Raw genomic sequence first — 14,375 nt, 5'->3', positions numbered from 1 at the left:
AGATACAAACAACAGTTGCTGCAACATCCAGCTCGGGTCACATCCACCACACCACGTCTCCTCATTCATATCTGTCATGTATGGATGATTAGTTTAGTTAAAAGAATTAAAATCATTTTATAAACTATAAACTGACTCTGGATTCATACAAATGGCGGTCCCTGAAGAAGAAAAGCAACTAGAATCTTCTGATTAACATTCAAACATCGATCAGGTTGATATTTTCATGTTTAGATGGAAAATCACATCATTTTCAATTAAGCTGTAAAGTTTCAGTTTCCTTACATTATTATTGTTTTATCACAATTTTTTTCTAACTTTAAAAATATTTTAATATTTTGATTTTTTATATTTTAATAGTTTTGTTGTTGTTTGTTTTTGTTTACGTGAAGCGCCTCGTGGTTTTTATCTTGAGCGGCGTCATATGAAGGATAATCTCTCATAAACCAGCTCCAGTGGATGGTGGCAGAACTGGTTTCAGATCTTCTCTCTGGCCTAAACTAACGAACCCTCACACGTCCAACCCTCCATCGAACCCTCCAGATGCTCACAACTTCATCTCGGGTCAAAGCGACATCGTTTTGAGCGTCGGAGCGATGCTGTTTCCATCTGCTCACAGGTGAGACTCATCCTGCAAATCCAGATGTTTCAGCCTTTATTTGTTCCAACCGTGATGATTCTGGCTCACAGCTGATGAAAACCCACATTCAACATCCCAGACAGTCGGGTTATTGTGAAAAGCTTCAATATTCCAGACTCAAAGTGTCGCTGTGGCCAGCTGATGAGTCCAGGACACCTGTAGCGGGTTCCTGAGCCTTCAGCTGGTTTTCCTGGAGCTGGAACTCCAACAGGATGCAAGCCTGTATTCCAGATCTTCCTTGGATAAAAGAGAGGGCATCCAGACAGGTCCAAAGGTCTGGTTCTGTGATGTCTGGATAATAATTGACCCTTATTCCAATAAAGAGACGAGATGTTCAGTAAACAAATATTCACCTTTATTTCATAACTTCTCTCTTTTTACATACAAAAATAATTTTATGGAATCCTGATGGAAACACACACACACACACACACACACACACACACACACCTTAAACAGATGAGATGGCTCTGGATGGTGATGTTGAGGTGATTTCTGTGTTCCAACCAGAGACTGAGTCAGAGACTCTTTCATCAAAGGTTTTCATTCTCACACCTCCATCACTCGGACCGGAGCAAACCACGTCCTGGATCCATCCCAACAGCACATCAGTCTCAGATTAAAGGACAATATCCGTCTAAGTTTGAAATAAACATAGGAAGCCTGTTTAACCTTTGACCCCTGCTGACCTCGTGTTTCCAGACTCAGAGAAATAAAAACACGTCTGATAAATCGGATCCAATTCAAGATTATCTGAAAGTTTTGGCCGTTTCTTTTTCAATCTTCAGCATGAAAAGATTCCATGATTCAGATTTTTTTAGTGCAAATAAAGAGAAAACAAAATAATTTAATTATTTTAATGCTCAAAAACCCAAAAGGTGCAATTTACGTTTGACTTAAAGTGCAGGAAGAGTTTCTAATCCTCGCGGTTTTCCAGCTGCGTCCGTCGGAGCTCCAGGCTCATTCCTGGTGGGTTTGAAAGGACTGTTGCTGCTTTTCATCCAGATGTGAGCCACTTTTACGTTTTAGGATTTATTTAGTTTGACTCTGGAAATCTTTGTGATTTTAGGAAGAACTGAAAAGAAAAATGATTTAAAATCAACAAAGTCAAATGTTAACGAGAGGAAAACCATCTTTAGGATCACGGCTGATCGGAATGAGATTCATAAATAAATACAGGAAAAAACTCTGGAAACGTTTAGAGAAGCCGCTGCAGCAGACTCCAGCATCAGAAACGCTCCTAAAGCTGCCAAAAGCTAAACGTCTTGGCCTGAGTCAAACATCTCTGAATCATCGTGATTCAATCCAGGAATGGGAGACTTCTGAAACCGGTGTTTCCTGCTGCTGTCACTGGTCATCCTCACTGGTTCCCAGTTTGTAGAAAGAAGCAGATCCAGAAGAGTTTCTGTTACAATTTGGAAAAACTGCTGAAAACCTTCTTCTAACAAAACAACATCAGAAAGGTTCGTGTCCGTTTTCTTCTTCTTGGCCCCTACCGCCTGCCGTAGCTGTGTTCCAGCCAGTGACGCACGTCCTTCAGGTTGTAAAAGAACGGTCCCTTCCCCCCCAGGTAGGCGATCTTTCTCTGGTGCACAATGCACACGCGTTCGTTGGCCACGCCATACGCCACGTTGGCGTTGTTGTCCATGCAGTCGGCCACCAGCTGGCACTGGGGCGGCAGGGAAAAGTGCTCGATCAGCTGGCGAGCGGCCCCCATTCTCTCCTCCAGGTTCTGATGCTTCCGGAAGCTGAAGGAGCAGGGGCCCATCGGGGGGGCCACCCAGCCGTCAGAAGGATGGGCCTCGTCGATGTAGACCAGCAGAAAATCTGCCACGTCGCTGAAGTCCTCCACCAGCTGCCGGAAGGCAGGCAGGTGGCTGATGAAGGGGGGTCAGGTGGCCGAGCCGAAGTTCACCACCAGGGGGCGATCTGACGACTCAAAATCCAGGAGGCGACACTCGTCCAGGGTCTGGATCCTGGAAGCAGGAGGGACCGGAGTGCTGGTCCACCACAGTCCGTCGGGAACCTTCACCACCTTGGAGTTTGGAGCCTCACGGCCAAATTTCACCTGAGCAGGTAAAAATACCAACAGTTACTCGTCAGCAGAGCGTGCTCAAGGTCAGGGGTCACCGACCTTTGTGAAGCTAAGAGCTGCTGGGCTGACACCAGAGTTAAACGTCTTTTGTGCGTTTCGTCTGACTGCACGACCCGGTTTTTTTTAACACATCAAAAGAGTTGTTTTCCTTAGTTTCTGCTGACGTTTCCACGAGCGCTGGGGTCTTTCTCTGCATGATAAACGTGTTTGTTAGAGAAAAACGGCATTTCTGACGTTATATTCATGCATTTGTGATCATAAAAGATGGCAGCAGAACGTTTTTAACCTGTGTTATTTTAGATCTGCTGTTTAGAGGAAAGGCCTGTGGGCCTCCTGAGGTTTCTGGAGCATCCGGGAGCAGACCGCCGCTCCAGACGGACCTTACTTCCATCAGAAAGTCTTTCTGTGCGTTTAAACTTGGACTCAGCTGGTTTCAGCCTCTGAACTTCCTGCTTTAAATGACTGAAAATGAACACCTCATGTTTACCTTCATAGATCCTTTGGGTCTGAAGAGGCAACGACTAACAGAAGTGAAATATTCCTGACGAACATCCCACACATCCAGTTTGGATTCTGGATCACAGAAAAACCGAGAGAAGCTCCAGAGATCCACAAAAAGCTGGAAACACTGAAGGTTTGGGTCAGAGTCTCGCTGGGAGGAAGCTACAAGTGCAGCTTCAAAGGGTCTCACATTTAAAATCCACACAGAACGGTTTTACGCTGGTGTTCGGAATAAAATTCCAGATGTGGAATTTCATGAGTTGCTGCAAGGCAAAACAGATTCCGTGGTCTAAGTGGGAACGCGTCACACAAGCAGGGACTTGATACGGGGAATACTTTAAGTGTGGGTTTGAGAATCACAACATCTCCTTCCAGGATTTATGCCGACAATTATGAGATCAAACCCAGGTGGGAATGTCGCCGGCGCTCACAGGGAAAATCTTAGCTTGTTTTTCCTGAATGTGTCTGATGCAGGAATGTGCAAAAGCATCATAAACACATCTGACAACATCAGAGAATGTCACAGCAGATTTCCGTCAGACATAAACATCCCAGGAGGATGTAAACGTCGTAGAGCGGGAACGTCGCATCTTTCCAGTTCAAACCCTGTAGAAGCTGCTGGTTAGGAGCTGACCAGTTCGGTTAGTTTACTAACCTGTACTGGTCAAATGTGGCGGGTCGGCTCGGTGGTTCAGGAACAAACCGGACCCAGAGAGATGAAGTCAAGCTCAGAAATAATCACTAATATTAATGTTGAAACTTCCTGTTAGACGACTAAACGATGAACATTAAAGTTTATAAAGGAGGGGATTCAGAACCGGTTCTGCTCCAGGTGGACGGTAAAACACTTTTCTTTTTGTTTGATTTTGCACCAAAAAAAAAGTCAACTTTATACATTTACGTTTGATCTTTCTGGGTAGGAGTTATAACAGCTGTGGTAAAAATAACATTTACGTGTTTTATTTACTTTCATCAGAATAAAATCTGCTCTTTAGTCTTTCAATCAAATGCTTCAAATTAAAGTAAACCATTAAAATCAGTTTGTAACTTATTCAAATTGTTTATTTTGTTTTATTTTATTATTTTATTTTATTTTATTTTTATTTCATTTGCTGATTTTGGCGCTGCGCCCCCTCCTCTCAGGGTTGCATGTTAGAATCCCGTCCGGGACCGCACCGGACCGGACCGGACCAGACGTACCTGCTTGTGTGCGTCCAGGAGGAAGCTGTTCCAGATGGAGCGCAGCCCCGCGGAGGTCAGCATGCGGCGCCACTCCCCGCAGCCGGCGGAGCGCGAGCGGCGCAGCAGCGTCACGGCGCGCTTCAGCAGAACCACCGAGTCGTAGACGGCCAGGAACAGACAGTTGGAGAAGAACCCGGGCAGGATCTGCAGGGTCACCAGCAGATCTTCACCCCCCATGTTCTCTTCTCAGCTTCCCGCGATGATTCACACAAGTTGGACTCCGCGCTGCGCAGACACGCGGCTCCGGTTCGGTCCCCTCATGCTGTCGGTTCTGCACCAGACCGGTGCGTCAGGACAGGCTGAGAAGGATGGACTTTAATGTTGAGCTTCACAGCTTATCTTTGGAGAGAGATGCTGACGTCAGGACCCACCACCCCTACACACACACACACACACACACACACACACACACACCTCTGCTTTAGACGAGCTGAAGCTTCTGCAGCAACAAGTTGGTGCTTTAAAACCTTCTGTCCTCCAGGAGGTCGGTGGGCCGATACCTGACACACTGGGGTGGGTTCGGACCTGACCCTGGTTCTGTTCTGCTTTCACTTCTGATTTTCATGAATTTGCATTCAATAATGTGGAGTTTTACTCTCCAAACCTGGTTCTGGTTTGTCTGACCTTTGGATTTTAGCGGCTTGCTGTAGAGCTCTAGCCTGATTTATTCCATCATATTATTGTTTTTATTTATAATAATCTGTCCGTCCATCTTCTGAAGCCGCTTTGTCCACGTGGGGTCGCGGGGGGGGGGGGGGGGGGGGGGGGGGGGTTCTGGTGCCTATCTCCAGCGGTCAACGGGCAATCAGGCGGGGTACACCCTGGACAGAGAGCCAGTCCATCGCAGGGCAACACAGAGACACAGGACAAACAAGCATGCACACACACACACACACACACACACACACACACACACACACACACACACACACACACACACACACACACACACACACACACACACAAACCTAGGGACAATTTAGACAGACCAGTCAACCTAACAGTCATGTTTTTGGACTGTGGGAGGAACCCGGAGAGAACCCACGCATGCACAGGGAGAACATGCAGAAAGATCCCAGGCCGGGAATCGAACCCAGGACCTTCTCGCTAAGGCAACAGCTCTAACCAGCCTATTTATATTATTATTATTATTATTATTATTATTATTATTATTATTATTATTATTATTATTATTATTATTAAATCATGTTAGAAAAACAAACCCAATGAAAATATAATGAACAGACTGGAGTTTTTGATTGGGCTGATAAAAACATAATTATATATTTATTAATTATAATCGTAAAAAGGAGCATCAAGATTTATTGATCTTGTTTTATCGTCCATCCGTTCTCTTCCGCTTATCCAAAGTCGGGTCAGCCGAAGTCGAGAGGTCCAGACTTCCTCCTCCTCGGCCACTTGGGCCAGCTCCTCTGAGGGGAACCGAGGCGTTCCCTGTCCAGGTGGGAGACCAACGGGTCCGGGGTCCCTTTAGGTCTCCTCCCGGTTGGAAACTCGCCTGCTGGCGGTGGGCGGTAGCGATGGGACTCATGACTCTTTCATGGGAGCCGTTCATTAGTCGGTCGCTTACCTCAAAGAGCCGTTCGAAAGACTGGCTCCTTTGAACGAAGTGAAGCCAAGAGAGCGGGGGGTGGGGGTGGGGGGGGGTGGGGGGTTGTTTAGATGAACGGGTCTCTGCAGGGACTCGACTCTCATCATTCACTTTGAAAACCCGTTCAAAAGATTTGATTCGTTCGTGAACGTCACATCACCAGTGGGCGGAGGACCGGTGGCTCCTGTGTACGCCCCAGAGCAGCTGCAGCTACAAGGTAGCTCATCATCATCAGGTTGTGAATGGGTGAATGACTGATTGTGTTGTAAAGCACCTTGGGGGGTTCAACGACTCTAGAAGGTGCTATATCAAATACAGGCCATGTAACATCAGCCAAAACATTATGACCGCAAACAGAAACCAGGTTTGTTTTTAAAGGAATTCCTGATTAAAGTGCTTCTGCTGTAGATCGGTTATCTGTCAAGCAGACATTACTAGCTGATGAAAGAGCTGAGTAACTGGATGGTGAAAAGAACTGTTTCAGTTTGTGTTTAAGCTTCGTTTAGCTCCTCAGGACCAGAGACGTTCTGCAACAAGGCTGATGAACAAAAGAATCGCCCCCGCCCCCCGCCTGGGTCAGCGGGTTCGAATATGGTTCACATCTCCCCACATTCAAGGAATTCAAGTTCTGCAGAACATGTTTGCTTTGGCGGGTCTGCCTGTACCAGACAAATAAGTGAGACTTTGTTCTGTGATTATCCAACTGTTTCCCCATCACAGGATGTTCCTCGAATCATTTGTGGGGTGGGGGGGTAACAGGATGTTATCGCCACAGAGGGTCATCATGCCAACCCAAACACCTGCTGGAAGAACAAGAGGACCAGGAATCTGTGTGTGGACGGCCCGTTACAGCTTTAACAACAACCTCCACCACACGGACGCCTCAGAGTCCAGTCAGTGAGCAGAGCTGCACAGAACCAGGTTCTCAGACACGGATTTGGTTCCTGCGTCTGCCGCTCCGAGCCAAACAACTCCTCCCACAAAGATCCAGAAACCTGCTGGGCCAGGAAATGAGGGTCCAAACCCACCCAGCCACAGAACCAGGCCTTTGGACCTGCTGCTGATACCAACCTGGATCACATGGAGTCCATTTCCTGATCCATTTGACCCACATTTCATCTGAGGTTCTGGTTTATAAATGGAGTCCAGAGCAGTTAGTGGTGTCTGGACCGGGTCGGCTCTGGGTTGGTCTGACTGTGGAGTTTGTTTGTGTCAGACATGAAAGACGGGAGAACTTCAGGAGGAGCCGGAGACCTCGTGAAACTCACCACCAAGTGGTTCCGGGTCCACACTGGCACTTCTCTAGCCTGGCGAGCCATGCTGAACACAGTCATGGGCCGAAGGGATGCGCTCGGGTCGGTGGAAGAAAACCCGCCGAGGTCACAGAAACAACTAATCTGACAAGCATCTGACCAGTGGGAGTCGGGCGTTGCTCTCAGCAGATCCATTTACAAACTCTTGGAACGGGCCTGGACACAAATGACGGTACCCCTAAAGACGTGTCCATTCCAGGTGTGTCCTCTCATCAGCATCACAGGGACTAGCACATCAGAACCATCCATCACACACACACTGATATATTCCAAATGTTTGATTATAACTGACAGCTACTGCTAATCCCTAATCCAGTACCTCAGAAATGAGAATATCACTCGAGCCCCGACCCGACCCGACCCCAGTGCAGAAGAAGACTTCAGCTGAACAGCTCTCAGCGGGGCTTTGGCCTGGATCTCTGCAGCAGAGCGGCGTGGCGGCGAGTCCACCAGTCTGTGGCACTGCTCAGCGCTGTGATTGGCCCACCTGCAGCTGTGCACTATTGTGGGATTCGCACAGGGTGGGGGATGGGGGGGTTAATCAAATCAAGTGTCTTATTTCTGGGTTGAAGGAATCGCTCATGAGAATAACGTGTCATCAGAGATGACGCCGCAGTGATGGAGTCATCCTCCCCTCCTCCATCACCGTGCGGTACGCTGGAGCTGCCATCAGGGACCAGGAGAGGCTGCAGCGTGTGCTAACTCCCGTCCATGCAGGACCTGTACACCTCCAGCAGGTGTGATAGCAGCTGACCCGTCTCGCCCTGGTCCGCCTCTTTAACCGGCTCCCATCTGGCAGGAGGCCCAGATCCATTCGGACCAGAACCTCTGGGCACAGAAACGGTTTCCTCCCCTCTGCGGTCAGACTCATGAATGACAGTCGTAGACCCGCCCACTCCAGTGGCTTTGTTCGAGTCACATGACCCGGTGTCGTGTCGGCACCTGAACTGACCCGCTGTGACCAGAACCTACACTGTTCATCATTTGTTTTTGCACAAAAGGCCTCAGCAGCATCCTAAAGTTGTGATTCTCACGCATGTGGATATAAAACCTGATCTGATCGATCTGGTTGCTCCGGACCTCTCCTCCCAGACTCGGGAAGGCACGCCCCGGCTGGCGCGCCTGGCTTCTCCACTTAAATCCAGCCAGAAGACGCAGTTCTTTCCTTCAGCCTCGGGCCCGGGACTGTCGTTTCGTGCAGCGTTTCTGTCTTATGGCTGCTGTATTTCCCTGTTTTTGTCATGGTCCTGTCAGTATTTGCGTTTGTCCTCTGGGTCTTGTCTGCAGGTGGGCGTGTCTAAGAGAAACCAGCTGCAGCTGATCCTGTCATCGAGGTCCAGGGGATTTCAGGAGCAGTGGGACACAACACCACTCTGGATGACTGCTCTGTTTGGGTAGCTCTAGCCACGTGGCCTGTCTCCTGTTGGTAGCTGTGAGATAACCAGTCACCTGAACGCCTCAAACTCTCTCTCCTGTTCTCCTCCAGGTTTCCCACTTGTAGGGTTAATGAACTACATATCTAGAAATTAAAGGCTGTTGCTATCAGCCGTCGTCGTCTTCCTCCGCTTATCCGGGTCCGGGTCGCGGGGGCAGCATCCTAACTAGGGAGCTCCAGACCGTCCTCTCCCCGGCCACCTCCACCAGCTCCTCCGGCAGGACCCCAAGGCGTTCCCGGACCAGATTGGAGATGTAACCTCTCCAACGTGTCCTGGGTCGACCCGGGGGCCTCCTGCCGGCAGGACATGCCCGAAACACCTCCCCAGGGAGGCGTCGAGGAGGCATCCTGACCAGATGCCCAAACCACCTCAACTGACTCCTTTCGATCCGGAGGAGCAGCGGTTCTACTCCGAGTCCCTCCCGAATGTCCGAGCTCCTCACCCTATCTCTAAGGCTGAGCCCGGCCACCCTACGGAGGAAACTCATTTCGGCCGTTTGTATCCGCGATCTCGTTCTTTCGGTCATTACCCAAAGCTCATGACCATAGGTGAGGATTGGGACGTAGATCGACCGGTAAATCGAGAGCCTGGCTTTCTGGCTCAGCTCCCTCTTCACCACGACAGATCGGCTCAGCGTCCGCATCACTGCAGCCGCCGAACCAATCCACCTGTCAGCTTATGTTTTCATTTCTAAGAAGTTCAAACAAATTAACGAATGACATTCACATGCATATATAAATATATATACATATATATATATATATATATATATATATATATATATATATATATATATATATACATACATATACATGTGTACGCATGTATGCACATATATACATATGCATATATAAACATGTATATGTATATATGTGTATACATGTGTACATATGTATATGTATGTATATATATATATATATATATATATATATATATATATATATATATATACATACATACACACACACATATACATATATATGCATACATATACATATATACACATGTATGCACTTAAATAAATATACATGTTTATATATGTATTTATGTATGTATGTATATATATATATATATATATATATATATATATATATATATATATATATATACATATACACATACACATATACATATATATATTTATACATAAATACATATATAAACATGTATATGTATTTATGTGTATACATGTGTATATATGTATATGTATGCATATATATGTATATGTGTGTGTGTGTGTATATATACAAATATATACATACATACATATACATATGTACACATGTATACACATAAATACATATACATGTTTGTATATGTATTTATGTATATATATATATATATATATATATATATATATACATACATACATATATACATATATAAACATATATATTTAATTATGTGCATACATGTCTATATATGTATATGTATGCATATATATGTGTATATATATATATATATATATACATATATATATATATATATATATATATATATATATATATATACACACATATATATATGTATATGTATTGTATATGTTTATATATATATATACATATATACATACATACATATACATATGTACACATGTATACACATATATACATATACATGTTTATTTATGTATGTATATATATATATATATACACATACATATATATATACATAAATACATATATGAACCGTCACCTTATCGTGGTGGAGGAGTTTGAGTGCCCTAATGATCCTAGGAGCTATGTTGTCTGGGGCACTTAGTGCCCCTGGTAGGGTCTCCCATGACAAATTGGTCTTAGGTGAAGGGTGAGACAAAGAACGGTTCGAAGGATCTTTCATGGCGGTTAAAACGAAGAGTCGGAGTACCCGGCCCGGAGGGTTACCGGGGTCCCACCCTGGAGCCAGGCCTGGGGTTGGGGCCCGTGAGCGAGCGCCTGGTGGCCGGGCTTTCGCCCATGGGGCCCAGCCGGGCCCAGCCCGAACCGGATACATGGGCTCGTCCAACTGTGGACCCACCACCCGCAGGAGGAACATGAAGGGTCCGGTGCAATGCGAATCGGGTGGCAGACCAAGGCGGGAGCCTTGGCGGTCCAATCCCCAGACAAGAAAACTAGTTTTTGGGACATGGAACGTCACCTCGCTGGCGGGGAAGGAGCCGGAGCTTGTGGCAGAGGTTGAGCGGTACCAGCTAGATATAGTCGGACTCACCTCGACACATTGCATTGGCTCTGGAACCCGAGACCTGGAGAGGGGTTGGACACTCTACTTTGCTGGAGTTGCTCCGGGTGAGAGGCGGAGGGCTGGGGTTGGCTTTTTGTTAGCCCCGAGACTCTCTGCCTGTGTGTTGGGGTTTACCCCGGGGGACAAGAGGGTAGCTTCCTTGCGCCTTCGGGTCGGGGAACGGGTCCTGACTGTTGTTTGTGCTTATGGGCCAAATATCAGTTCAGAGTACCCACCCTTTTTGGAGTCCCTGGGACGAGTGCTAGATAGTGCTCCATCAGGGGACTCCATTGTCCTGCTGGGGGACTTCAATGCTCACGTGGGCAATGACAGCTTGACCTGGAGGGGTGTGATTGGGAGGAACGGCCCACCTAATCTGAACTCGAGCGGTGTTTTGTTATTGGACTTCTGTGCAAGCCGCAGTTTGGCCATAACGAACACCATGTTCGAACATAAGGATGCCCACCGGTACACTTGGTACCAGGGCAGCCTAGGTCACAGGTCGATGATAGATTTTGTAGTCGTATGATCTGACCTGCGGCCGTATGTTTTGGACACCCGAGTGAAGAGAGGGGCGGAGCTGTCAACTGATCACCACCTGGTGGTGAGTTGGATCAGATGGCAAGGGAACATGCCTCGTAGACCTGGCAGACCCAAACGCATAGTGAGGGTCTGCTGGGAACGCCTGGCAGAAGAACCGGTCAAGACGGTCTTCAACTCCCACCTCCGGCAGAGCTTTGACCACGTCCCGAGAGCAGTGGGGGACATTGAGTCCGAGTGGGCCTTGTTCCACTCTGCGATTGTCGAGGCGGCTGTTGCTAGCTGTGGTCGTAAGGTGGCCGGTGCCAGTCGTGGTGGCAACCCCCGTACCCGCTGGTGGACACCAGAGGTTCGGGGAGCCGTCAGGCTGAAGAAGGAGGCCTACAGGGCGTGGCTGGTCTGTGGGTCTCCGGAGGCAGCAGACAGGTACCGGATAGCCAAGCGGGGTGCAGCAGTGGCAGTTGCCGAGGCAAAATCTCGGGCGTGGGAGGAGTTTGGTGAGGCCATGGAGAAAGACTATCGATCGGCTCCAAAGAGGTTCTGGAAAACTGTCCGGCGCCTCAGGAGAGGAAGGCAGCAACTCGCTCACACTGTTTACAGTGGGGATGTGGAGCTGCTGACGTCAACTGAGGCTATAGTCGGACGGTGGAAGGAATACTTTGAGGAGCTCCTCAATCCCACCAATGCGCATTCCGAGGAGGAACCAGAGCTGGGAGGCCTGGGGATGGACTGTCCGATCTCGGGGGCAGAAGTTGCTGAGGTAGTCAAACAACTACACAGCGGCGGAGCCCCGGGGGCGGATGAGGTTCGTCCTGGGTATCTCAAGGCAATGGATGTTGTAGGGCTGTCATGGTTGACACGTCTCTACAACATTGTGTGGTCATCGGTGGCAGTTACTAGGGAGTGGAAGACCGGGGTGGTGGTCCCCATCTTTAAGAAGGGTGACCTGAGGGTGTGTTCCAACTATAGGGGGATCACACTCCTCAGCCTCCCAGGAAAGGTCTACGCCAAGGTACTGGAGAGGAGGGTCCGATCGATAGTTGAATCTCAGATAGAGGAGGAGCAATGTGGTTTTCGTCCTGGCCGTGGAACTGTGGACCAGCTCTATACCCTTGCAAGGGTGATGGAGGGGGCATGGGAGTTTGCCCAACCAATCCACATGTGCTTTGTGGATTTGGAGAAGGCTTATGACCGTGTCCCCAGGGGCACCCTGTGGGGGACGCTCCAGGAGTATGGGGTGGGTGGCTTTCTGTTAAGGGCCATTCAGTCCCTTTACCAGAGGAGCGTGAGTTTGGTCCGCATAGCCGGTAGTAAGTCGGACCTGTTCCCAGTGAGGGTTGGACTCCGCCAGGGCTGTCCTTTGTCACCGGTTCTGTTCATCACTTTTATGGACAGAATTTCTAGACGCAGCCATGGTGTGGAGTGTGTCGAGTTTGGTGGCAGGAGAATCTCGTCTCTGCTTTTTGCGGATGATGTGGTCCTCCTAGCTTCATCCAGCTCTGACCTTCAGCTCTTGCTGGGTAGGTTCGCGGCCGAATGTGAAGCGGCTGGGATGAGGATCAGCACCTCCAAATCTGAGACCATGGTTCTCGACCGGAAAAGGGTGGCTTGCCACCTCCGGGTCGGGGGAGAGGTCCAACCTCAAGTGGAGGAGTTTAAGTATCTCGGGGTCTTGTTCACGAGTGAGGGTAGGAGGGATCGGGAGATCGACAGGCGGATTGGTTCGGCGTCTGCAGTGATGCGGACGCTGAGCTGATCTGTCGTGGTGAAGAGGGAGCTGAGCCAGAAAGCCAGGCTCTCGATTTACCGGTCAATCTACGTCCCAATCCTCACCTATGGTCATGAGCTTTGGGTAATGACCGAAAGAACGAGATCGCGGATACAAGCGGCTGAAATGAGTTTCCTCCGTAGGGTGGCCGGGCTCAGCCTTAGAGATAGGGTGAGGAGCTCGGACATTCGGGAGGGACTCGGAGTAGAACCGCTGCTCCTCCGGATCGAAAGGAGCCAGTTGAGGTGGTTTGGGCATCTGGTCAGTATGCCTCCTGGACGCCTCCCCGGGGAGGTGTTTCGGGCATGTCCTGCCGGCAGAAGGCCCCCGGGTCGACCCAGGACACGTTGGAGAGGTTACATCTCCAATCTGGTCCGGGAACGCCTTGGGGTCCTGCCGGAGGAGCTGGTGGACAAGGCCGGGGAGAGGACGGCCTGGAGCTCCCTAGTTGGGATGCTGCCCCCGCGACCCGGACCTGGATAAGCGGAGGAAGATGAGACATATATAAACATGTATATGTATTCATGTGTATACATGTGTATATATGTGTATATATATGTATATGTGTGTGTGTATATATATATATATATATATATATATATATGTATACACACATACACACATACACATATACATATATATACATACATAAATACATATATAAACATATATATGTATATATGTGTATACATGTGTGCATATGTATATGTATGTATATTTATGTATATGTATATATACATATATATATATATATATATATATATATATATATATATATATATATATATATATATATATATTATTTTCAGCTCCACACAGCTGCCCCCTGTGCACAATAACACCCGTGTAGAAAGCCAAGGTCGGGTGTTCCTCAGACTGTTTACATTCCAGGAGAAGAGCCAGAAGGAGGAGAAGAAGCTTTACTTAATCAAAGTACTTTATTTGTGATTAAAATTATTAAGCAAAACAGATGTTGATCAACAATAATCAAGTGAGTGATCTGTGAAA

The 14,375-nt window shown here is 47.9% G+C and overlaps 2 protein-coding genes across 3 annotated transcripts in view; one reads left to right on the top strand and one right to left on the bottom strand.

Annotated features, from left to right (window-relative positions):
- The window catches only part of nrxn3a (neurexin 3a), a 149,514-nt gene extending 148,415 nt beyond the window's left edge, over positions 1-1,099 (top strand). For both annotated transcript variants that reach the window (XM_070547133.1, XM_070547132.1), the window contains exon 24: positions 393-1,099. In XM_070547133.1, the coding sequence (XP_070403234.1) occupies positions 393-445 (53 nt within the window). In that variant the 3' untranslated portion in view covers positions 446-1,099. The remainder of the gene's footprint in view (positions 1-392) is intronic.
- Positions 1,100-1,988: 889 nt separating this feature from the next.
- On the bottom strand, positions 1,989-4,890 carry dio2 (iodothyronine deiodinase 2). Its single transcript, XM_015969094.3, has 2 exons — positions 4,437-4,890; positions 1,989-2,708 (listed from the first exon to the last, which is right to left on the bottom strand). The coding sequence occupies exons 1-2, from the start codon at positions 4,653-4,655 to the stop codon at positions 2,133-2,135; spliced, it is 795 nt and encodes a 264-aa protein (XP_015824580.1). The 5' UTR covers positions 4,656-4,890; the 3' UTR covers positions 1,989-2,132.
- Positions 4,891-14,375: the final 9,485 nt, after the last annotated feature.

Source organism: Nothobranchius furzeri, chromosome 18 (assembly GCF_043380555.1).
Source record: "Nothobranchius furzeri strain GRZ-AD chromosome 18, NfurGRZ-RIMD1, whole genome shotgun sequence".
In the NCBI taxonomy this organism is placed as follows: Eukaryota; Metazoa; Chordata; class Actinopteri; order Cyprinodontiformes; family Nothobranchiidae; genus Nothobranchius; species Nothobranchius furzeri.
Note: the sequence above shows the minus strand (reverse complement) of the source record. Positions and strands in the feature narration are given on the sequence as shown.